This window comes from Podarcis gaigeae (assembly GCF_964106915.1).
Source record: "Podarcis gaigeae genome assembly, chromosome: 9".
NCBI lineage: Eukaryota > Metazoa > Chordata > Lepidosauria > Squamata > Lacertidae > Podarcis > Podarcis gaigeae.
Genome location: NC_139685.1, coordinates 5,557,742 through 5,582,816, shown reverse-complemented (window position 1 = coordinate 5,582,816; position 25,075 = coordinate 5,557,742). Strand labels below are relative to the sequence as shown.

General features: G+C 44.0%; 1 protein-coding gene and 1 pseudogene across 6 annotated transcripts; both read left to right on the top strand.

The window, feature by feature from the left end:
- Window positions 1-929: 929 nt before the first annotated feature.
- On the top strand, window positions 930-24,350 carry PRMT8 (protein arginine methyltransferase 8). Of its 5 annotated transcripts, none has more exons than XM_083698390.1 (10): window positions 930-1,807; window positions 5,637-5,804; window positions 6,993-7,148; window positions 13,037-13,100; window positions 16,477-16,619; window positions 16,964-17,051; window positions 17,599-17,687; window positions 20,219-20,369; window positions 20,816-20,937; window positions 23,441-24,350. In XM_083698390.1, exons 1-10 carry the CDS (start codon window positions 1,730-1,732, stop codon window positions 23,522-23,524), a joined length of 1,143 nt encoding a protein of 380 aa, XP_083554516.1. In that variant the 5' UTR covers window positions 930-1,729; the 3' UTR covers window positions 23,525-24,350. The 5 variants fall into 5 exon arrangements, with proteins under 5 accessions (XP_083554516.1, XP_083554518.1, XP_083554515.1 ...); XM_083698389.1 differs by having other exon boundaries at window positions 1,308-1,807; window positions 17,599-17,714; XM_083698388.1 differs by lacking the exon at window positions 930-1,807 and adding an exon at window positions 2,917-3,048 and having other exon boundaries at window positions 17,599-17,714.
- On the top strand, window positions 21,098-22,099 carry LOC310852028 (annotated as a pseudogene). Its single transcript has one exon. The product of its transcript is annotated as an uncharacterized misc_RNA (transcript).
- Window positions 24,351-25,075: the final 725 nt, after the last annotated feature.

The following is a 25,075-nucleotide window of genomic DNA, read 5'->3' as shown; positions in this document are numbered from 1 at the left end:
TCATGGTATTGAAGTGCTGCACATTGTTGTTAATGAATTTTTGTAAAGTACATCGAGTTGTTTAGTTTGTGATTTATCTCTCTGCATTCCCAGGGTGTGGTAATGAATTTGGCTGAGATTCCTTCATTGCAAAGGGTTGGACTATATGCCCCTCAGCAATTACTAGTTGCCACCCTTTTGATTTGAGAGTCAATGTAAAAGTGTGCCATTGGGAGTAGAGTAAAACTGTTGGAGTTACAGTGATTTGCTATGGGAATACCACTAAAGGTGTGTGGGGGGGGTGGTCCTCAGTATGCTTTCATAGGAGGTGACATGGAGGTGCATGGAAGCCACCTGTGCAATCGTGCCTTGCGGGGAGACCCAACTCCCCAGTTCTGACTGTGCAGAAGCTGCAGTTGCCCAGTGAAAACGGAAAGATAAATCTGCACGTGCTTAGATGTATTGCTAAATGGGTATAGTTGGAGGAGGTGGGATAATGTACCTTCCCCTTTCTGCTTACACTCCTGGAGAGCTGAGGCTTGAGGCAGAAAAGCCAAACCGATCTAGCCATATAGATAAGCTATATAGATAAGCTGAACCTAGCCATATAGATAAGCTGAACAGTGATCGATCGGTTGCCCTTTCAATTAGACCCTCAAATCTGTTTGCGCTGCCTAATAGTCGACTCTGCCCGGGAATGGAGGGAGGGAGTTTTTCACCGGGTTTGTTCCCTAAGCTGCCCTTCCTTCAATGGAGCTGGCGGTCTCCTCGGCGCCCTCGCCCAACGCCAGCCTGCGCTTCTGCTGCACTGCTTGCCAAAGAGGTCTTTTGAGGACAGAGCAGAACTGGAGTGTCAGGTGCTTTCACTTCCAGCTGGAGGGGGGGCACCTCTATTGTTTTCTATTTTTATCTTCCCGCCTCATCCCCCGATGCTGCAACAAGTGCAGCGCAAGGCAATGCAGCCCCGGCGGCAGCCCCGCACCATTTCCAAGGCAGGAAGGCGCGTTTGCGTCTATGGGGCTCAGGACCCGTCCTTGGGAAGCTGGGGCTCGCTCTTCAGGAAGGAAGGCGCGCCGTCCCCTGGCTGCCGGCGGGCCCGGCCTGCTGCTCGGCCCGGAGCGGGGACTCTGCAGCGCCGCTCCAGCACCAGAGCCCAGCGGGGAAGCCCGGGAGTTGCCATAGAGACTCGCGGCGCAAGCAAGACGTGAGCTCCCTTCTCCCGAGCCGGAGGGAGAGGAGTTAATGGGCTGACCCACAAAATCTTCTCCGGAGAGGCGGCGAGCGGACCCAGAGCGAGTTCCGAGCGGAGCCGCACCGAGGGCGCCTTCCAGCAGGCGAGCAGTCCCGGGCAGGCGCGGGCCATGCCGCCCGCCGGCCCCCCTGGCGCTCCGCGTCGCCTCCGGATCCCCAGACGGGGCAGCTGATCCATGTCCGCCCAAGTTCCGCGGCGTCGGGTCTTCGCTCTTCCGCGGCCGAGGGGCCTCCGGAGCCGCCAGAAGCGCCTGTTGCTCGCCCCGGGCGGCGGCGGCGGCGGCGGCAGTTCGAGGCAGGCAAAGTCGGCCGGGCTGGAGAGGGAGCCCGGGGAGGCTGGATGCGGAGCCGACGGGCGCCGGAGCCTTGGCGGGGCAGCCGAAAGGCACGCGCGGACGCACCGCCGGCGCCCTCTCGCTCCGCCGAGCGCGCCAGCCTGGCCGAGGGCTAAGGAAGCGAGCCTGCCGCCACCCCCGCCCGGACCCCTCGGCCGGCTCCTATGGGCACCAAACACTCTTCGCGCTGCCTGCTCCTCAGGAGGAAAATGGCGGAAAGCGCGGCGGCGGAGAACACCGAGGTGAGAAAGCGGGCGACGCGCACCCCCCCCAGCCCCACCTGAGCGCGCCCCGGAGCCGGGCGTCGCCAGCGCCCAGCCTCGGCTCCCCGGCCGGCGAAGAAAGGGCAGCGCCGCGGAGACGGGCCCCTCTCGTCTTCCCGCCGGCCCCTCGCCGAGGGCTCCACTGGGGCTTCTCCCTGCCCGGGGGCGCGCGGGGCGGACTCCTTTTAGCGCAGAGTGGTAGCGGAGGGTCTCCCGGCTGGCAGGACCACCTTCTTCCAGCCCGGCCGGGGCTCCCTCCTCTCCGGCTGCCGCAGATCGGCTCCTTCCCGGGCGGGACAGGCGGGGCGCCTCCGGCAGCGCGGCTGCCTGGAGCGGAGCGGCGAGGGCAGGATGCAGCCCGGGCGCCGCAGAGGGAGCGAGCGGCGGGGCGCGCGATCCTTTCGGGTCGGTCGGCTCCACGTGGCGAAGCAGCCTCGCCGCGGAGTCGGAAACTCTTTGGGGCGAGAAGGGTCCCGGGTCTCGGGGCTGCGCGCAGGCGGGCGCCCCAGGAGCCCACGTCCCTTTCCGTCTGCAGCTCGTACGCCGGGCTCCCCTTCCCAAAGACTTTCGGCCGGCTGGCCGTTTGCCCAGGCTCGCGCAGGGCGCTGACCTACTTTGCCTGGGTCTTGGCTCTTTCGGGGGGGAGGAGGATGTCCTGGAAAGGTTTAATTCCCCCCGCATCGCAATCTGCCTCCAATCTGCGCTCCACAACTCTTCGCCTACGTGCAAGAAAGATTTCTAAATGCGCCTGAACGCAAGGCGGCTGGAATGATCTCAAAGGAGAATGATTAAAAAAAGAATAGAGGCGAGAGCCACATGGCAGGTGCTGCATGGAAGCTCCTGCAAACACTTTGTGAGGGAGACGATGCTAAAAACAGCACCAGGCGGGCGGAGCATCTGCAAAGTGCCGGAGGAGCAGCGCGCCGCGCCGCCTGCAACTGGGGTTCGAATGAAGGTCACAGCCTGGCTGCTTAGAGATGTTTTACCTAAGCTAAGATGCTTGAAGGTGGGGGAGCGTATTAGCTGAGACCTTAAACTTTAATTATTTGAACAACGTTATGTTCTCCCACCCTCATCCTCCTCACCCTGTGAAGGCAGGTAAAAAATTTTCAGCTTGGAAACGGAAAGCAATGAGTTTGCCCTCCTTAGGCTGCATCCAAATGACCTGTGGTAGCCAGGTAGAACCTCCATGTTCAAAACAACATGCCCCAGAATACCAGGTGATGATTGTGATCTGTTTGGCTGCAAAGATTTTTGCTTAGATTCAGCAAGCTCTTCTCATATTGAAGTTAAATGTTTGCTAAAGGGAGAGTAACATTATAAACTAATTACAAATGGGTAGCTATTCTCTACTGAAGATAGAGTTAACAAGATAATGGTAAGTTTATCTCTTATAACATATCCGTAGTTCTTACCTTACTAACTCTTACTAACCCTCTTCTGTTGTGAATTTAAGGCGTTCAAGGTTGCTTCTGCAAGTATCAAATCTCACCTTAACCATAAACTCACTGATGACTGATCGCTTTTGTTACTTCAGTCCAGTGCCATGCGGTCATTGGACTAAGGAACTAGGCTAGTCTCCTAAATGTTCCCCTGGTCCCTCCTTCCCTGTCCCGGGAAGCTTCCGCCCTGCTTAGGGAGGGAGGTGCGATGCTCATTAGGACGTCACAACGTCTCACGCATGACGCTGACTCCCCATGCCTCTCACAAGCTAGCACCTCTGGTCCTAACTGTTCCCTATGAAAAATTTCACCACACACCACTCCTTCAGTCGTTGTTTGAAGAAACTTCAGACATCTCTGTTTGAGATATTGGAACATCTCATATTGTTTAAGAATGAGTAAGAAATTATGGTGGGTCTGTCAAGCCTATATTTGTTAACTTGGACCTAACAACTACATTTAATGTTATCTTCAAATAATTATCTACTAATGTAGTCTACTATTGACCTCTGTCAGATGATGTATCAGATGCTTTATGATACTGCTTCTTTCAAATTAAGACTACAGAATCTGTTTTCTCACTGGTTAAACTTTAACTGCATGCTGAGTCAACTTACTGTCTTTTATAAGTGATATTTTCAGTGACCAACAATGTACCTGCCATTAATTAGTCATAAAGATATAAGAGGCATATTGTGCCAAGGAATTCCATTAATGAACAAACTTGATAATACTCTGGTTCAGCTTCTAGTCATCTTCTGGTGACTAGCAAGTTGACAACTGGCGCTGTGGGTTAAACCACTGTTCCGCTTGGGCTTGCTGATTGAAAGGTCGGCGGTTTGAATCCCTGTGACGGGCTGAACTCCCGTTGTTTGGTCCCAGCTCCTGCCAACCTACCAGTTTGAAAGCACACAGTGCAAGTAGATAAATAGGTACAGCTCTGGCGGGAAGGTAAACAGCATTTCCGTGCACTGCTCTGGTTCGCCAGAAGCGGCTTAGTCATGCTGGCCACATGACCTGGAAAAACTGTCTGCGGAAGCAGACAAATGCCCGCTCCCTCGGCCTTTAAAGCGAGATGAGCGCCGCAACCCCAGAGGTGTTCGCGACTGAACTTAATTGTCAGGGGTCCCTTTACCTTTACTATTATCTAAAAACTACCCTGTAAACAAGAACTAATGAACTGATGACTCATTGAACTGATAAGCCTTAATTGATTTCCTGAATAACTGATAACCAATGACTGATGACTATTTTGAAAGTGATTACTAACTATTAACAAGAGCAGGTGGGTACCATTGATGTTTGATCTTGTTAGACTGACCTGCTTCTTCAAGGGAAGTGCAGCCTTAATCCAGGGAAGGTGTCCACACCTCATGGACCCCCCTCCCATGAAGCCACCCTCCTGCCTGGTCTTCTTTTCCTGATTCTGATGGTGTGGAGGGGTAAAGCTGGTGTCATCAGCATTGGGTGCCACCTCAGCCCAAATTCCCTGATTTGGCATCATTTCAAAATGGCATGGGGAACAATAACACTGCTCTGCTGGCCATATGACAGAAAGCCATTGACTACATAAAATAATTGCTGGAGGATGCAGGTGGTGGAGAAATAAGTTTCCCTTATCATTGCTTCCACAATAATACACTGTTAACCCATATTCAGTCAGACTCAGCTTTGTACCACTGCATTCCCGTAGTCACCCTTCCTCCTTCATCACATACACGTCTCCGAGTACTTCATGGTGTTGGCAAGGATACCCAGGAACAATTGCATTGAAGGCCTACACGTCTCACGATTCCCACAGTAAGAGAACGGCCTCAACAGGAGTGCCAGCTGTATCGGCTAGAAAATTCTTCAGAGCATTCAGGAAACAACCTGATTCTATAATTCTCCAGGGCAGACTATCTCAATGGTTCCCCTCCTCTGCAGAGGCAGAGAGGCGCATCCAGCCCTGACCTCACCAGGGAATCATTTGTCCATGACCGTGTACTCAAATCAGCTTTGTTGCAAAAATCAGGTCATGTTCTGCCATATTGGGACAGCCCTGTGGTTCTCATGGAGGCCATTAAGTCCTGAACCAGAGCACTGAAGCCACCTGGAGATGAATGTAGAATTCTCCCAACAGATTAAAAATGGTCTATACAGGCCATGGCTCTCATCCACTGAAATTCTAAGAAATATACTAAATCTAAATTAGATCTATTCTAGATATGAGTTTTTTCTTCTGATGTGTGTGCAGAAGAGTGGCTAGGACTTATGAGTGTTTTACAGCCTATATTTCCATACTTTGCTGCATATTTTGTGATTTTAAATCTCTGCTGTTCTCTCACGACAGAGTGAGAATTCCCATAATTCTTCTTCTTTTCTAGGTTGGCAGTGGTCCTCCCCCACCCATTCAGCCTCCAGCTGTTCCAAAGCCTGTCCAATCCACCATTCCTGTTCCAGGCAGAGGAAAAATAGCAAAATTCCTCAATCCAGAAGAGATGACATCAAGGGATTATTACTTTGATTCATATGCCCACTTTGGAATTCATGAGGTAATCCCTTAAAAAAAACACTACCGTATTGGCTCGAATATAAGCCGCACCCGCAAATAAGCCGCACCTTTAAAATTCAAGGCTTATTTGTAGGTGCGACCCACCTCCTGGCACTACCGCCTCCCAGCACTACTCCGCCCACAGCCGGCAGCAGGGTAGGCTTGGGAGCAGCGGGCTGGCTGTGCACTGCTGTCCCGCACTCCCAGGCTGCTCTTGGGGGGGGGGGAACCATGCCACTTTTATGTAGTTATATGTAATAAATATTACAGTGATCAAAATCAAGAAGGGTCAAGGACTTATATAAAAAAAATGGAATTCCCAAGGCCTAGTTGTACCTCAGTCCCTCATACATGAATTTATATGTATGTATAATACTTTAATTAAATATTATACCCCACCCATCTGGCTGGGCTTCTCCAGCCACTCTGGGCGGCTTCCAACAAAATATTAAAATACAGTAATGCATCAAACATTAAAAGCTTCCCTAAACAGGGCTGCCTTCAGATGTCTTCTAGAAGTCTGGTAGTTGTTGTTCTCTTTACATCTGGTGGGAGGGTGTTACACAGGGTGGGGGCCACTACCGAGAAGGCCCTCTGCCTGGTTCCCTGTAACTTGTAAAATTTGGTGGAGATTTCAGGCAGCATCACCTTTGATGTTGTGGCTGAAGATGTAGCCTGCAGGCCACCAGCTCACCATCACCAATAGTCAGTTTAAAATGTGACACACATTTGAAGCAGGTCCTCAGGCGCAGGGAAGTAGTTGAGCAGCTGGAACTCACCCTGCCTTATCTTGAAAATGTATTAGCCATCAGCTCCACCCTCTAACCAACTGAACTATCTACAGTGGCACTGTTAGCTGCTTTAACTACATAGCTAAAATGGCTGCAAAACTTTGCTCAGAAACTTCCACTTGCCTAATTCCATGTTAGATCAAACAATAGATAGTAGGGATAATTGAACAGTGATTTTACTGATGTTGTTCATGTTACTGTGGAACGCGAGCAAAGGATGGACTAAACGACCTCCAAGATATAGCTGCAAAATCCACGAATCTGTGAAAAGTTCCAAGTGTTTTCTCCCCAAAGTTGAGAACATTTTTGCTAGCTAAAACATGTGATGATTTTTAAAAATGGAACACAAGTAAATCATGTATTTTCAAGTAAACATATGGTGCCTTTTTCTAACACAGGAAATGTTGAAGGATGAGGTGCGCACATTAACGTACAGGAACTCCATGTATCATAATAAACATGTTTTTAAGGATAAGATTGTATTGGATGTTGGAAGTGGCACAGGGATCCTTTCAATGTTTGCAGCAAAGGCAGGAGCCAAGAAAGTTTATGGGGTAAGAAGAGCATTTTCTGAAAAATCCCATCACATTTGCATGTATATTTTTGCAGCTTTGTAGCAGCGTTGCCAACTTTTGATTTTAAAAATTTAGATGCCCACAGTGAAGTTCAATGGACTCTGACTAGTCAGGATATGGAGCCAGGCAAAATGTTCTGGCAATCAATAAAATGGCTGGCTTTTATATTACAAATTCTAGCAATTGGCCAAAAAATCAGCCAGGTCAGTTCCCCTCCCCCAACCAAGTTGGCAACCCTACTTAGAAAGGATCTGCACTAGATATTCTTTCCATCTTGGTGTCATTCTCATCCATTTCTTTTCTTGCTACATGTCACTTAGTGCAGTCTTTTGTGTGTTTTCTCCCAAGTCCCACAATTTGCAACGGGGTCTACCGACAAGGAAATGTGCATAGGATTGTACCTACAGATAATTCCTTTGGCTCTTTTCAGCCACATGGTGTGTCCTAATATCTGTGAGGTTGGAGTCAGACATTTGTTTAGTGGTAAACAAGGTGACTCAAGTTGAATAAGTTCCCCTCACAATTTCTAACATGGCAGCTGCATATTGAGATTGTGGCTCTGCACTTCCTGGTTCAGATTCCTTTGAAATATTTTCTGGAAATTGATGAGTATTAGATCTGCCAGTTAGGCTGGAAGGGGATGGGTTAGAAAAATATTTCGCTGTGGAAAAGGGTGTCAGTAACTCTAGAGTGGTTTATTGGGGAAGGTTCTAACCCCTCATCAGAACTTTCTGACAGCCAGTCACTCTTCCCCCCCACTTGGCGCTTTATTTCTTTGGCTCTCTTCCAGACTAAGCTGAGCCAGAAGCAGCTTACAACAACATCCAGGTAATATCAAAATACAAAGCATTTTGTATTTCCTCCTGTCACTAACATACACGGCCAAAGCACTAATTTAAAAGAAGTTCACATAATAAAAAACAAACAAAAAGGGATAAATATACAATTATCTATGTTATGAAAATACAGTAATAGTATATAAGTGTGTTGGAAGCCGCCCAGAGTGGTGGAGCAACCCAGCCAGATGGGTGAGGTGTACATAATAAAATTATTAATGATAGAATAGCGGTACAGTGGTGCCCCGCAAGACGAATGCCTCGCAAGACGGAAAACCCGCTAGACCAAAGTGTTTTCCGTTTTGGAGGTGCTTCGCAAAACGAATTTCCTATGGGCTTGCTTCGCAAGACGAAAATGTCTTGCGAGTTCCTGCGGGTTTTTTCCCCTCCCCCCCTTTTTTCTAAGCCGCTAAGCCGCTTATCTGCTTATCCGCTAAGCCGATAAGCCGCTAAAAGCCGCTAATAGCGCTAATCCGTTAAGCCGTCAATGGGCTTGCTTCGCAAGACGAAAAAACCGCTAGACAAAGAGACTCGCGGAATGGATTCTTTTCGTCTTGCGAGGCACCACTGTATAGTAATATTATCAATAATAGTAATAAGCAATCAATAATATGACAATAACTAAGTAGTAAGTAAATTTTTATTTATACCCCGCCCTCACTGTCCAAGACCGGGCTCAGGGCGACTAACATCAAATGTCAAATACATTAAAACGCAATCAAACAATTGATTAAAATACAGTTTAAAAATTAGAATCAGGATTAAATTAAATGACTTCCCATGAAAAATTACAACCATAGGGGTCTGGAACCTCAAGTATTCATCAGGGCCAGCTATCCATGTTGGTCCCACATGAGCCGATAAAAGAGGTAACTTACAGGGTTCCATAGAGGGGGGTCAAACTGCGCCCGAACCGAAGGCCAGATGGAACAGCTATGTCTGCGAAAGGATGTCAAGTCCTGCAGGACCCTGGTCTCCTGTGATAAAGCGTTCCACCAGGCTGGGGCCAAAGCCGAAAAGGCCTTGGTCCTGGTTGAGTTTAACCTCCTTGAGGCCCGGGACCTCCAAGATATTATTATTTGCAGACTGTAAGGTCCTCTGTGGGGGATACCAGGAGAGGTGGTCTCATATTACGAGGGTCCTAGGTCGCAGAGGGCTTTGAAGGTTAAAACCAGCACCTTTAACCTGACCCTGTACTCCACCGGGAGCCAGTGCAGCTGGTATAGCACTGGATGAATGTGATCCCACAGCAAGGACCCCATAAGGAACCTCGCCGCGGCATTCTGCACCCGCTGGAATTTCTGGGTCAGCTGCAAGGGCAGCCCCGCCTAGAGCAAGTTACAGTAATCGGGCCTGGAGGTGATTGTCGCATGGATAACTGTGGCTAGATGAGGGCAAAAAAGGTAAGGGACCAGCTGCTTAATTCGGTGAAGGTGGAAAAATGACGCCTTTGCTGTAGCTGCAACCTGCGCCTCCATAGAGAGGGAGGCGTCAAAGGTTACCCAAACTCCTGACAGAAGTTTTATCAAACTAAATACCTGTCACACATTACTCAAATACAGTGCCACACTTGGCTTTTCCATTAAAAATCCCTTTGGTACAGAGACAGTGAGCATGCTGACTCCCTCAGACTGATTTAGAAACAATGCTATAGTGTTGTCCAGTGCTGGCCACATGACCCGGAAGCTGTACGCCGGCTCCCTCGGCCATTAAAGTGAGATGAGCACCACAACCCCAGAGTCGGCTACGACTGGACCTAATGGTCAGGGGTCCCTTTACCTTTACCTTTATATAAAGGCAGCGACTGATTTGTGAGGGGTTACGTTCCAGACTCCCACACTCGTTGGTGGGGCCTGTGTAAGCTGCCCCCTTTTTGACTTTTTGGGTCACTTCCAGGGTTGGTATGATGCATGCTTGCGGGGTTGCACACTTACTGGACAACCCTAAAATGATCACTGGCTGTACACTTCGACCAATATGGTTTTGTTCCAGGTCCAATAATTACTGATCCAACAAGAAAATGATTAAACATTCTTCATTTTAGTAGAGAAAGGGAATATCATCACCTTTAGCAAGTGTCTCACTTGATATATTTTTAAGCATTTGAATGTGTAGATCCAAATTACCTAATGGAAGTAGTTTAAAAAATTGGATTTGTAAAAAAAAACTTGTAAAAACTTCTGGAAGGCATTTATGATAGAAGACAGGCTGCAATTAGAATAAATAATTCAGATTCTCCAAAATGTGTTCTTAGTTGTGGAACGAAACAGACTGCTCTCTGTTGCCTCTGTTATTTGTCTTAATTTTAGAACCATTAGCAATTAAATTACACAATGGCCTCTCTGGTACGGGAGTGGTTATAAATGGAAGTGGTTATAAATGGAAAAGAACAAAATTTAGGCCTCTATGCACATAATATAATTTTATGCACCTCTGACCCTATTACAGCAGGCAACATATTATGTACGGAATTGGAGCAGTTCTCCAGGGTCTCTGGATTGCAAGTTAATTTTCAAAAACCAGAGGTAATGTCTTTTCATACACCACTCCATATACACTTAAAACAATGTTGAAGAGTCCAATAGCTAGGAAAAGTTTTAGATCGCTGGGGGTACAAATGACCTATAATTTGAATGTTAGTATAATTATAGCACTATTTGAAAAAAATACGTACAGATACATTGGAATAAATTGAGACTCTCCATTACAGACAGACTGGCCACATCCAAAATTATGATTGCACCTTAATTGCTCTTTTTCTTTCAATCACTGCAAGGTTGAATACCAATAGCTCATCTGAACAATCAGCAGAAAAAAACTTAGTAAGTTTCTATTCAGTTGGACCAACCACATTTAAAAAAATCTTTATTGTATCTCCACCCATCAACCAGTTGGGGCATTCCAAACTTAAGTAGCTAAGTAGCTATTATGAAGCAATCCAACTTAACCATATGGAATTGAGGTCATCCAGTAAGAGAACCCCGCTGTCGACACTGAAAGAGAGAGAAATTGTATGGCATTAGCATTAATGAAAAATACGTTTTGATAGTTGAGTTGGCTTGCTAAGCCCTATACTCTTATGTCATTTAGAATATAGGGAAAGTGAGCAAAAGTTTTAGCTCCAGGACTGTCACCTATAAGTCCAATACAGCACCTTCCTTTATCTCAAAATAAAAATAGATCATAAAATGTGAATGTATGGAAAGAACACCAGTTATATTATTTGACAGGTTTTTATAGCAAGGGACAACCTCTTACAGCAGCAGAGATTACGTTTAGAAAATAATCAAATTTTATGGTTGTTAGGATATCAGTTTCTTACACATATACAAATTACAAAAGGAAGCTATGAGGAAGCTAAAGGAATTTAAAAAGATAAGAGGAAGTATAATGACTAAGGGATTAATTTCCCTTCTATACAAAACCTTGATTGAGAACCAATTTTGCCTTCAACAAAATCTAAAAAATTGGTGGGAACTAAATTGGGATATAAATATTGATAACAATAAATGCAACTAAAAATGCAACAAAAGCACCATATACACCTCTGTCAGCAACTACTAGGAAATGTTCACTAAAAATTGTGCATGGATGGTGTTAACCAAGGCGCCTATCTTATGTAAAGTCCAATAGCCTGCCATTGTGTTGGAGAGGATACCAAATTATAGGTACATATCAACACATGTGATGGGAATGTCCACAAATAGGGGAAAAAATGGAAATGTCTTTTAAGAGCTATCTCAGATTACAGCTCAGACAATCCCAATATCCCCAGCATTAGCCTTCCTTAATTTATATACTTCAGATATGCACCAATTAAGAAGTAAGGAATTAATTACACATTTATTAACAGCAAACAGAATGGTAATAGCCAGAACTTGGAAAACTTCACCATTACTGAATATAGATCACTGGTATAATATATTCTCACAAACAGACATAATGGAAAAGTTGTCACAAGAATTGAACATGGCAAGGGCACAGAAAAATAAAATAATATTTACACTGTATCATATGATTTTATTAACTATACAAATGAAATATCACATGGATGAGAAATACCTAAAACATATACTATATTATGGCATGGATAAGCAGGCAATATTCTTTAGTTCCAATTTGATTTATTGAAGAATCTTTTGATTATTTTTTTTTGTAATCACCTCATTATGTTTTGTATTCTCCCTCCTAGTGGTTCATTTTTTTGTTAGTTTTGTCATGGTTTATTATTTATGTTTGTACAAAGAAATTACAATACAGTGGTACCTTGGTTTAAGAACAATTAGGTTTACGAACTCCGCAGAACCGGAAGTAGTGTCCCGGTTTGCGAACTTTACTTCGGTCTAAGAACGGAATCCGAGCTGTGGAAGGGCACCAGCAGTGGGAGGCCTCATTAGGGAAAGTGCACCTCGGTTTAAGAACGGTTTCAATTTAAGAACCTACTTCCAGAACAGATTAAATTCGTAAACCAAGGTACCACTGTAATCGTTTTGTGAATGCTTTGTTACTGATTTTGCAACAGAAAATTAATTAAAATAATAAAAGGAGAAAAATGAAAGAAGCATATCACATTATTTACTAAAGCACAGTTGGTCTATGTTTGCACTACAAAGTAAAAGAAGGTCCTGTAACAGATTCCTCACTTCGCTAACCAGTCGGCAATTGCCGGAAGTCATGTAGGAAGTCATGATACGAAACCAAGTTATCATTTTGGGGGTCTCAAAGGGTTGAACTGGGGTTCTTAAAGGGATGAAATGGGGAATCATGACTTCCGTGGTCCCATATCTGGAAAGAAGGTGGCTCACTATTTTGTCCTAAATGGGAGAAAAGAAAATGGAGACTATGCCTCAATGAGCATAGTATAAACTAAAAACTTAAATTTTTATTTCCTGCTTCTTTTAGATACATATTTTCGTATTCTGTTTTTTTCTCTCTCCATACAGTTTCTGGCATGATTCAGTTAAAATGCCTCTCATTGGTTCTGCAGTACTTAATGCAAAGCACTTTCTCTTTCTCTCCTGCATCCTTTAGATTGAATGTTCCAGTATATCTGACTACTCGGAAAAAATTGTCAAGGCAAATCACTTGGACCACAGTAAGACATATTTAAGGAAATTAGTGGTGCCTAGTGTTTCTGATGTATTTACATACCCATGTTTGCATTTTGGTTTATGGATGTATTGCAATTAATTTTTTAAACACACACACACACACACACACACACACACACACCTTTCTAGATTACAGTCCTTCTATAAATATTCACTAAAAAGAACCAGAGTATTCATACATATGAAAACATCTAAGAAAAAAGTAGAGTCCTGTTGGACCAGACTAATAATTCATCTAGTCCCATGGTTGGGAATCTCTGGCTTATTTGGCCAAGGAGACTCCAAACCATGCCCACCTGTCATTAGGTGTGAGCATCATGCACAGGAGGACAAGTAAAAACATACCACTGAATTCAAAAGGAAGAATTGGGAGTGTGCCCTAAGTGTGTGCCAATTCTTCCTTTGCAGCCGTGGGCTTAAAGTCAAATTCTCCAACAGCACCAGGTGTTTCATAGGTAGGTGATGTTGGTGAAATTTGGAAACACTGGTGAAATTGCACTAACAGCTTGGTCTAAGTCTGGAGCTTACCATTGCTCTCCCAGGCCTTTGGCTAATGTAACAATATATAGCCTTTTTAATGGGGGGGGGGGGTATTGTTTTTGTTTGTTACTATGTTAGGTGTTTTTTGTTTTTTCTTTTTCTTTTTGTAAATCATTCCTTATGTATTTTATTACATTTTATATATTTTTATGTTGTTCTAAGATCTGGGTATGATTTTCATGAATACCAGATCATAAATTACCAAAATAAACTGATAAAAACTTTGTTCGATAAAAAGTAAACCTCAGGCACTTTCCAGATCTTAGGGGTATTCGTTGGCCACAAGACTCAGCTCATATCTGTATCTGTCACTTTGGAAAGCAGCGCAAGCTGCTCCGAGTTCCTCTGCTGAGTTCAAGTTGTGTTTCACGTCTAAAGCTTTTTTGCTGGAAACTAAGTTGCACCATTCACCGTTATGGAGAAGGGGGAAAATTGCTCTGATGTTTTTCCTCCTGACAGAATTTGCAGTTCCAGAAGGCCCTGTAGAGTAGCTGTGAGGTTACAGGCAGAGTTTGCTGGGGTGGATGCCTGGATTTGTTTAGAAAAAGGAAACCTTTTTTCATTTTATTTTGAATGAGAATTGGATAGAATTTGTAGTAAAGGGCACCCCTTTTTGTTTCTGGCTAAACCAAATTCCCAAATACTTAAAATCCTTAACTCACTATATGTTAATGTTTTCCATTTTTCCCTTATGTGAGCCTGATCTTTTAAAAGACAGAATAGTTTTAGTTTAAGCATAATAAGAAATTCCCTTTTATCAAACAGTGCAAGATAGCTGAGAAGATGCCTCGTACCTATCATAATATAGAACAATAAGCTTACGATCCAAAACTATGAGAAGAAAACACAGGCCCTTCAGGGGTTGGACCGTCAGGGTCCCCTCCAACTCTACAATTATATGAGACCCTGGACAAAAAAAAAATTAAATTTTATACACAAAACACACACCCAAAAATTAAACACAAATTGGGTAATGTCAGGGGCTCAGGAGCAGAGGCACAGGAGAGGGAGGAAATGGAGAGCGAGGGGGAGGAATCCGAGGGGAGCGTAGGCGGTGACAGTGATCAGAGGGATTCCATGAGCCTCTCCAGCGAATCGGGGAGCGCCGATGGCCAGGGCAAAGGGGGTGCCAAGGGGGAAACCCCAGAAGGAAGGGGCCAGCGGGGACTCCCAGAGCAGCAGTTGGAAATCAGGACCAGCTTCCCCACCAGAGCGCTTTGGGGGGGAGGAGTCCCAGGCATCGGGACCAGTGTTCTCACCACCAGCGAGAGGAGATGAGTCAGGATTGACCACGCCTCCATCGGAGAGCGGGGAAACGGTCAAGAGGAAAGTTACCGGCTGGGCGCGCGCGCCAAGTTCAAATGTACAGGCGAGCGACACAGCAGGTAGCCCGGATAGGGAGCCAGGTCCTAAAGCCCGCCGGAATTAGGGGCAAGACTCAGGGGGGTCAGCGTCAGAAGAGTCCAGAAAGGAGGAAACCCCAGGGGGCAGAAGGACCCAGAGGAGGAAAGAACAACGGAAGAGGTGGAGTAAGGCTAGAGTCTTAAACTGGTGTCTAGGAGGCAGAGACTCAGATGGAGCTTCGCCGGTCTAGGTTCTAAGACGTAGAGTTGCACGCTGCGGTTTGGAAATGGAAACTAATCTTCAATAAAGACTTTTATACGTTATTACTGACTAGCGTTGGTCCTCTGTGAGCTGGGACCTAGAGGCAACTCTGACAGGTAATAATTATCCCTGCCTCACCTGTAGTCATGGACTTTGAAGCCCAAAAAAACAGGGTTCCAAAACATGCAGAAGCCTTCACAGTCACAGGAGACTTCCAATTGCCCTGGAACTTGTAAAGGGTGATGAGGAAGGAGCTGAGATGCTCATTCATAATCTCCCCTCCTTACATGTTTTCTGAAACTCAAAACCCTGAACAAGACAATCTGTCAATTAGTGCTTTGAATAAAGACGGATGAACAATAGTCCAGTATCAGAAAACAAACATCCTGTGAAATAAAAAAAAGATAAAGGACCCCTGACAGTTAAGTCCAGTCGCGGACGACTCTGGGGTTGCGGCGCTCATCTTGCTTTACTGGCTGAGGGAGCCGACGTTTGTCTGCAGACAGTTTTTCCAGGTCATGTGGCCAGCAGGACTAAGCCACTTCTGGCGAAACCAGAACAGTGCATGGAAATGCCGTTTACCTTCCTGCCTGTCTATCTACTTGCAGTTTGACGTGCTTTCGAACTGCTAGGTTGGCAGGAGCTGGGACCGAACAACGGGAGCTCACCCTGTCATGGGGATTCGAACCACCAACCTTCTGATTGGCAAGTCCTAGGCTCAGGGGTTTATACCACAGTGCCACCCACATCCCATCCTGCGAAATAGCAGACAGTAAAAATAATAATAATAATAATAAAGGAAATAGATGTTTGCAGATATGCATGTGCACATAGCTGCCTATCTATAAATAAAAATAAGCCAGGTATCTGTAATCTATAAAGTGGGGTTAATGGACAATAGTACTAAGTTCTAAATGAACAAATGAAATAATATGTGAACTAGCAATTTGTAAAATCCTACCCCTTGTCTCCAGTTATGAATAGTGTTCCAAACATAAAACACTTTCACTTTTGGGTAAGGTAGAAATAAGTTTCCGTTCATCCCTGCCAAATATGTGGGATCCTACATCCTGTTGCTGTTTGAGGGGAATGGATTTATTTTTACTAAGATTAAAATTTAATATGTAAATGAAATTAGAAGAGACAGAATACTATGTTCCACCAAGATTTTCCTAAGTACAGTATATGAAATCTGTTCTTTTTTGCTTCTTACAGTAATCACAATATTTAAGGGTAAAGTAGAAGAAGTTGAATTGCCTGTGAACAAAGTAGACATCATCGTCAGTGAATGGATGGGTTACTCACTTTTCTATGAGTCCATGCTTAACACTGTCATCTTCGCTCGAGACAAGTGGCTGGTAGGTGAATGAATGGCCATTAGTTTGCCAGTCACTGTCCTCCCCGCATCAATACCCCAAGTTAGCTTGTTGGAATGGGAGTCATTCTGAGACTCTAAAAGATCTGCAAAGAGGGTGAAATAAACAGAGAAATAGATCTGTTTGATTTTTAGAATCAAAGCTTCATTTTGGAGTGACACCCTGCAGTTCTCTAGAAGTAATTCATGTAACAACCTCATGACTTAGTGACATGAAGGATTTCAAATAAAGCAAAGGTGGGTGTTTTGGTAGGAGCAGTTCAAAAATATGATGTCTTTGTCAAGTGATTAGATTATAAGATCTATTTCCCCATAATTCATCAACAGAAACCTGGGGGGCTTATGTTTCCAGACCGGGCTGCATTGTATGTGGTAGCAATTGAAGATAGGCAGTACAAAGACTTCAAAATCCACTGTAAGTATGAAGATATTACAATTCTTCTATGCTTTTCATACAAGCTGTTTGTTAGTTGATATTGCTGTGGAGAGGATTATTGTATTCCTCCATCAAGTGCAGCCTGTATGCAGGTCCAAGGAGGTCAAGGCCTAACACACACAACTGGACAAGGGCCAAGCATTCCTATGGTAGGCCAAACAACTTCAAGAGACTTGCATCACAGTCTGTCTGGATATGAGCAACTTTGCCCTCAAAGTGCCTTGTCACCTTGCCACAGCAAGTCTCCAGACTCAAAATTCTGCTTTTGACTTCCATGGTCAAAAAGCTTTGCTATCACATTTCTCCTCATGTTTAACCAAAATCTGCTTCTTAGAAACTTCCAACCTTTAGTTCTGCTGTCTGGAGCAAAAGAGCATCTGCTTCATCTACTGTGTGACAGCCCTTTAGATATTTCAAAACAGCAATTATCCCTTAATCTTCTCTTCCCTAGGCTAAACCTGCACGAATTGCAAATGTTTCCCTTTTATTTGTACTGACCTTTGACCCTCTCCATTTGTTTTGACAGGGTGGGAGAATGTATATGGCTTTGATATGACCTGTATCAGGGATGTTGCCATGAAGGAACCCTTGGTGGACATTGTAGACCCAAAGCAGGTGGTGACCAATGCCTGTTTAATAAAGGTTTGGCGTTTCTCAAAGTATAAATTTAAAATAGTGCTACTTTAAAAAGATTTCTGTGACTTCAGGGATGCAGTACTTTGGTCTTTGTCCTTTCGCTCTGACTTTTCATGCTGCTAATCAGCTTCAAATGTTGATCCTTCTATATAAAAGCCACATGACGGTGTTCCATTGTACTATGGCACAGGCCATAATGCTGGTGGCTCTGCTTCAGTCCCCTCTGCTCAAAAGTTGCAGCTAGTAAATGCCACTAACTAATGGAAAGGATAATTACTGTGCATGGTCTAGTCCAGGAAAAATGGGTTAAGGGGAAGTTGTAAATGTGCATCCTGGATGCCAGGTACACCGCCCTTGGTGGTGGAGAGGGGCATTGGCCGCCTCATGACAGCTTGCCATTTCTGAATGTCTATAGCCAGCTTCCCCTTCATTCTGGTGAGCCATTGGCTTACTGGGGAGCTTAATATTAATGTATATAAAGTCTTAAGAGATGTTGCTATATTAGAGATGCTCATAATTGAATCCTTTGTACGTGTGAAGAATTTTTATGTATTCGAATTACTGTAGCTGTATGTTAATTGAAACCAGTTTGTAGTGATGATATATTTTAGTCTGTTACCAGCAGTAATTTATTTTAGCATGTTTTTTCTTTTCTTTTGTAGAGATTTGTAATTAATAGCATTGCGAAAGCACCAGTGAGAAATTTGTGGGTTTTACAGTTATGGCGAAACACCCACGTGCTGTTTCTGTCATCCCACCCACTTGGGAACGGCAGGGGTCAGGATGTGGTGTAGCTCAACACCCAAAAACACCACACTGTGATGTACACACTGATGTTGTCCATGTACCTAGCTCCCAAGAGGGAACTCTGGTGTTGGAGAACTGTGGAGATAGAGCAGTTTATTACACAAGGGCACAAAAGGGGGGACTTTGCAAGCAATTTGCCTCTTGATCACTCCTAAAACTCACATTGCTAAAACTCAAAAGTCTTTTTATTTAACATGCACTCTGCCTCAATACTCAGGCACAAAGAGCCAATAGCAACTTTCACTTCACTACACCAAGTCTTGAAGGAGCATCTCCACCCCCATCGTTCTACCACTGAGGTCCAGCGCTGAGGGCCTTCTGGCTGTCCCCTCACTGTGAGAAGCCAAGTTACAGGGAACCAGGCAGAGGGCCTTCTCGGCAGTGGCACCGCCCTGTGGAACGCCCTCCCACCAGATGTCAAAGAGAACAACAGCTATCAGACTTTCAGAAGACATCTGAAGACAGCCCTGTTTAGGAAAACTTTTAATGTTTGATGCATTACTGTATTTTAATATTGTGTTTAATATTGGAAGCCGCCCAGAGTGGCTAGGGAAACCCGGCCAGATGGGTGGGGTATAAATTATTATTATTATTATTATTATTATTATTATTATTATTATTATTATTATTATTATTGGAATACTGTGTCTTTGCTCAATATTCTTCCTCCACAACAGTGGGATGAAACTCATCCCATTAGCTGCAACAAAGAACCTAGCCCACTCTGTTTCTTGACTTGCCATTTGTGTGGGTTCTATGACAAAATTGTCACACTCGTTTTCTGTGGATTTTTTGGGATTCTTCTCAGAAGTGTGTGTGAATACACACGAGTGCTGGACACACACACCTGTGGGGGGTTCAGACACATGCTTTGCAACAGACCTGGTGGAGGAATACAGGCAGCAAAGGTGGCTTGAGGCATGTGTTGTTAACCTGGAATGTGTTGTTTGTAACATGTGGACAGCCTTGCCACTTGAAGAGTGCGTAATGAGTTTTGTGTGTGTTTCCCTCCTCCGTTCTCTACCTCAGTATGATTAGATAAGTATGCAATATTAATAGGCTAGCCCAAAATTTCTTTTGAAAATTAAAAGGTGTTCATTGTGGGTGTTACTTTCCTCTGTCTGCTCTGCTTCTTTGCAGCGAGTGAGGCAGTGGTTTTGCAAACCCTTACCTGTTGTACCACTCCCTGCTGGAAGGTTCCCAGGAAGGGGAAACTATAGACCAGGCTCCTCCAGCCTTGGCCCTCCAGATGTTTTGAGACTATAATTCCTATCGTCCCTGGCCCTGCTAGCTAGGGATCATGGGAGTTGTAGGCCAAAAACATCTGGACGGCTGAGGTTGAGGAAGCCTGTTATAAGCCTTTTGTAAGCAGTGGACCTAATTGAGGTACCGTTGCAGCAACCCAGGGTGGCAGAGGAAGTTTTGGCAACATTAGTTTGGACAGAGAAGGTGCCATGTCCCACATAGGTTTCAGTCGAGGACTCACATCAGGGCAGATGCAAGAGGTTGTGTTTGCACGAGGGGTTTGGGCAAGGATGCAAGGGCAACTTCTCCAGGGATATAACAGGCCAGATACAGGGGATCATTCTAGTTAAACAAGCAGACTTGCTTACCCAGGTAATATAAACTGCCCAGCCTTGGTCTTTTATATTGATGTTTTCTGTGGCTTCTCTCTTCTTCTTCTGCAACCCCCAACAATACAGGAAGTGGATATTTATACAGTGAAGACTGAGGACCTGGTGTTTACCTCTGCCTTTTGCCTCCAAATTCAGCGCAATGACTACATTCACGCCTTGGTTACTTACTTTAATATAGAATTTACAAAGTGCCACAAGAAAATAGGGTTTTCTACAGGTAAGTTCTTTCTTTGGCTTCATGTGGGTTCTGTCTCCAGTTACAAACATCAGGTTCAGAAACGTAATAACACTGAGTAGGGTTTTAAGGGATAAATTATTGAGTTTAGAAAATGATCACATTAGTAACATATTTTAAAACACAATAAAAGGAAAGCATTATTGTGGTGTGCTTCTTGATTATTTTTGTAGGGAAGATCAGGGCAATTAACAAATATTTTAATAACATTAAGTGACATTAATAGCATAGGAGTTAAATAATATTAGTGAAAAGACAAAATATTATGTAAAGAAACTTACAAATGTTACATTGCTCACCACGGAATCACCTGACAATAATGCCAGTGTGAAGATACTTTGTTAAATCATCTCCATTTCATTGGTGTAAATATAAGCAATATTAGATTGGTGGGGAATTTCTTCCATATAATCTGTCTCCTTTTGTAGCACCAGATGCTCCTTACACCCACTGGAAGCAAACTGTCTTCTACCTGGAAGACTACCTAACTGTAAGAAGGGGTGAAGAACTCTACGGAAGTATATCCATAAAGCCAAATGAAAAAAATGTGGTAAGTTGGGCTCACGTAACTGAATTCAGATGATCAGCTTAGGAACCTATGGGTGTCTGGGACAGGTATTTCTGAAACATTTGTTCATGGACATTTGTTGAAAAGTACCTGAAACTACCTTGGGACGCAATCATTTTTGATTGCCTGATTTGACTTTTGACACTTTAGTAGATCATATTTAAAATATGGATCTGATTTTTTTTTCAACATCCAATCAGGTTTCAAGATCTGTCAATTGTTCTGGTTAAACAAAAGACCACTATGTTACAAAGCTATTATTTCACAGTGCAATCCTTCTCCAAAAGCAGGCCCCATTAAGTTCAGTGGAGAACGCAGAAGTATTGGAATAATTGCTTTACCTCAACTCTGATCACATGGCCACCTCTTCCTGCTGCAATGGCTACCGGGAGCTGCAACCTCTCTCTTCAGATCCATTCCAACAGAAAAAGAAAGGAGGAGAAAATAATTGGCAGATGTAAACACAGATACATGTGAGGTCATAATAGCAGAATGCAGAATTATGAAGCAGCACTTTGCAGTTATGTACTGCCTTTCCCTGCCTTGCCACTCCTTCCACCACCATACCCGTTGCTGCTTCTCTGCCCGCCCTGCCGCTTCTGCCATTTTTTTTGGGGGGGGGGGTGAGATCTTGCACACAATCTTGTGTGGCTTCCGCCCAAATCATCACTGCTACCAGTGGTGCATCTGTGCCTGCAGAGCTCTTGCCTTGGGGCTTCTGCTGCCTCAGGCAGCTGCCTCAGTATGCCTAATGGCAGAGCTGGCCCTAATTATGTAGCAATGCTCTTTGTGCTCCTTACTACCAGAAGCAAATTACCCTCTGAGTTACCAGGGTAGAGGCTTCTCCATGATGCCCCCCCATCTGCCGGATGCCCCCCGTAAAAGACACAACACCAACATCCTTAGCATTTTGGGACCAGCTTAAGACTTCTTTATTTGCCCATACATTTTTATGCTTTTTAATTAAACATTTTATTGTTCAAACCCATAGGCCACCACGATTCAAGACAAAATACATGTGAAAATACAGTTCAGTTTAGCATATTCCATCAATCAAGACACAAAGTAAAGGGACACTGACCCTATAAATTTGTGCCTAGATCAGGCATGTCCAAAGTCCGTTTCGGGGGCCTAATCCAGTCCACCAGTCGGTTTAATCTGGCCCCACAACTTCAAACTTCAATCTTAAAAAAAAGCTCAACAAAATCATAGAAAAGCTCAACAGTCCTAAAAAAAGGTCAATCCTAAAAAAAGGCCTCATGGCCCTTCACTTCATCAAATCTGGCCCTCTTTGAAAAAAGTTTGGACACCACTGGCCTAGATATTATAAGCATCCCATTCACTCCACTAAGTTTTTTTTTATGTCTGGCTCTTAATTTTCTAGCAGACAGAACACATTTTGCAATCTGGATGGTAATAGAAATGTCACTGTTTTCTAGCAATGTATTTATATGTTCCAGCGGTGTATCTGTTTGACAGGAGGCAGAGGACATGGGTTCAAAATTTATACCTTGAGGACTCAAACAAGGGGCAGTGAGATATCCTCAACTTCACTGGATTCACAAATACAACTTCCTATCCAAATATACAGAGTACATACACCAAAGCGACAAAACTGATTTTCTCAAAGGAGCTGCAGTAAAGTATTGCTCCAAACCAAATGCCATTTTATATAAACAATTATTACATTGATCTGATTGAATAAATGTCTTATCATTTAGAATAAACATTTATTCCTTCTTTGAAAGACTGTTTAACTTTGGTAGAAGAGAAAGTGGATTAACTTCCATATTAATCCCATAAGCATACAGGGTGCCTCAAACAGAGTTTACCCAAGAGTTTGGGGCTGAAGTCTGGAGTTGTTCTCAAAAGTATTGGGGGGCAGGGGGAGCAGGCGAGAACCATTCACACATACCAACTTCAGCCAGTGCAAAGCAAGTATAACGCGAGTTTCCATAGAAAGCAATCCTGTTTCTGCCTTTAAAAGAGGTGCAGAGGTGCCTTGAGGGACAGCTAATAGGAATTCCATGAAAGAATTCTGCACCATCTCCAAAACAGAAACATTAGTGTACCCCAATACTTCTGTACCTTATGTTAGTTGTGAGATAATATTTGTTTGATGGTGTATCTTAGTATGTACTGTTCATTGTGTGATTTGGTCAGCTGCTTTTATATTAAGTTACGTTCCCACGCTATGTTATTTATAGATCATGGGGGCGTAAATATTTTCATAACTCTGCATAAATTGTTCCTGCTAAGTACTTGAAGGATGGAAGTGGGGGAGCACAAACTGAGTCACATGCTGAAGACCCCCAGATATGTTTCCCTGTATTCAGAAAAGGTCTAGGATTTTGTTTTTTTGTCTTTGTTTATTGGCTAAGCCACCTACTGAATTTAAGAAATGAGGAAGCTATGAAGCAGAACCTTCCAAGTGCTAAGATATAGTCCTATGCCACACAAAAATTATTCTTAATCTGCATTACAGCGTGACTTGGATTTCACAGTAGATTTGGATTTCAAAGGGCAGCTCTGTGAAATTTCTGTATCTAATTCCTATAAAATGCGCTAGTGTGCAACTGTCTTCACAAGAGAAGAAGAGAGCAGCAATTCCTGGTCTGGTCTGCACATCTCAAGCTGGGAACAATTGCTTCCAGATTTTCAAACTACCTGAACTGAATGGCTGACAAGTCCTTACAGCACAAAGCACCGGCTGTGGATCGCTAACATGAATGTATGGATATAGTTTCTGTCTAGCCTACATTAAACAACCCTCTTTGTCAAAACAAACAGAACCCACAGCCCACTAGGCGTATAACTTACTATGAGTGAGATTCTTCCAAGCTTTGCATGCTATATGTATTTTTTCTTACTGAAAAGATCTTTTATGACATTGTTGTGCATAGATGACAGAGTTATATTAATAAAGTATAGAACATTAGTCTCTGAACTGGATTTGTTTCCGTTCCAGCTAGCTGAGAAAACATTGAAATTGCAATCCTGAACACACATTCTGCTGGAACCAGCAGGATGGACATGAGCAAAATCTTTTAATGAAGCGAGCAATCTTTCTTACCTGTTTACTGTACTTTCTGGAAAATGCTTGAACTTGTTAGTACAAGCTAGGAGTTGATTTAAAACAAATAAGCACCATTTTATGAATACAGTGTTTGTTCTATTTCTCTGTCTGTAAAAGTGGATTTTGGTTCCTGGTTCAACTGCAGCAGTGGCAACGCGGGACGTTGGAATTGTCGTTTCCATTGTGATGAGTTGTATGGAACTGTCCCAAAACATGCAGACTGAAGCTTTATGAAATGGTGTGTTCCTTTCTTGCTGTAAACAAGAAAAAACAAAACATAAGAATAAACAAAAATAAATAAACAAAAGCTTTTAACTTATTCATCAACTCCTTCTTTATTTTTCCCTTGCCTGATTGATATAGAATGCAGACTTTTGCATTCCTTGATCCAGGTTGGATTGCCTGGATGGAAAACCTTCCTTTAACCACAAATAGCAGTCTGCTTACCCGTAAGCAGATCCACTGCTGAAACACCCCATGCTTTCAATTTAGATAGCTTTCTGTGGTTGGCAAAAGCTTTCAGCAGTGAAGTGCTGGGGAGAGAGATGTATTGTAACTCACCTTTTAGCTGCCTCGTGCCAGAGGTGGGCAGGGTCAGTGCAAAAGAGAGCCGGTCTTCTTCAGTCTTCATGCACACACCCACACTTGCATTCATACACACCCACACAAGCGGATAGGAAGCTACCAGTTGCATATTGTCAGACCCTTGCTTTATCAGCGTTGCCTTCATGGAGTCTTTCCTAGCCCTGCCTGGATCTTTGGGTTTCAACCTGGGACATTTGCAAATGTGTGTTGTACCACTGAGCTCTGGCCAGCCATAAAACATTCAGTTCCAAGACATAAAATATACTCGTGCACAGATGCACACACAGTTTGCAAGGAAAGGCGATGCTTCTGGAGTCTGGGTTTTTTCATCATGTGTTAAGATTTTGCGGGAGGCAAGGCTGTGGTGCAGAGTAAAGGGAGTGTGAGGATGGTTACAGGGGCTGATGTGCATGCCCTGCCTTGTAATTTAGAAATGGGAATACTTCAGCCACACAGATT

Coding starts and splice junctions, on each gene's coding strand:
- PRMT8 (XM_083698388.1), top strand. CDS start 2,959: ATGAGTTTGCCCTCCTTAGGCTGCATCCAAATGACCTGTGGTAGCCAG. Junction 5,805..6,992: donor CCCACTTTGGAATTCATGAG/GTAATCCCTTAA, acceptor TTTCTAACACAG/GAAATGTTGAAGGATGAGGT. Junction 17,715..20,218: donor CCAATGCCTGTTTAATAAAG/GTTTGGCGTTTC, acceptor CCAACAATACAG/GAAGTGGATATTTATACAGT.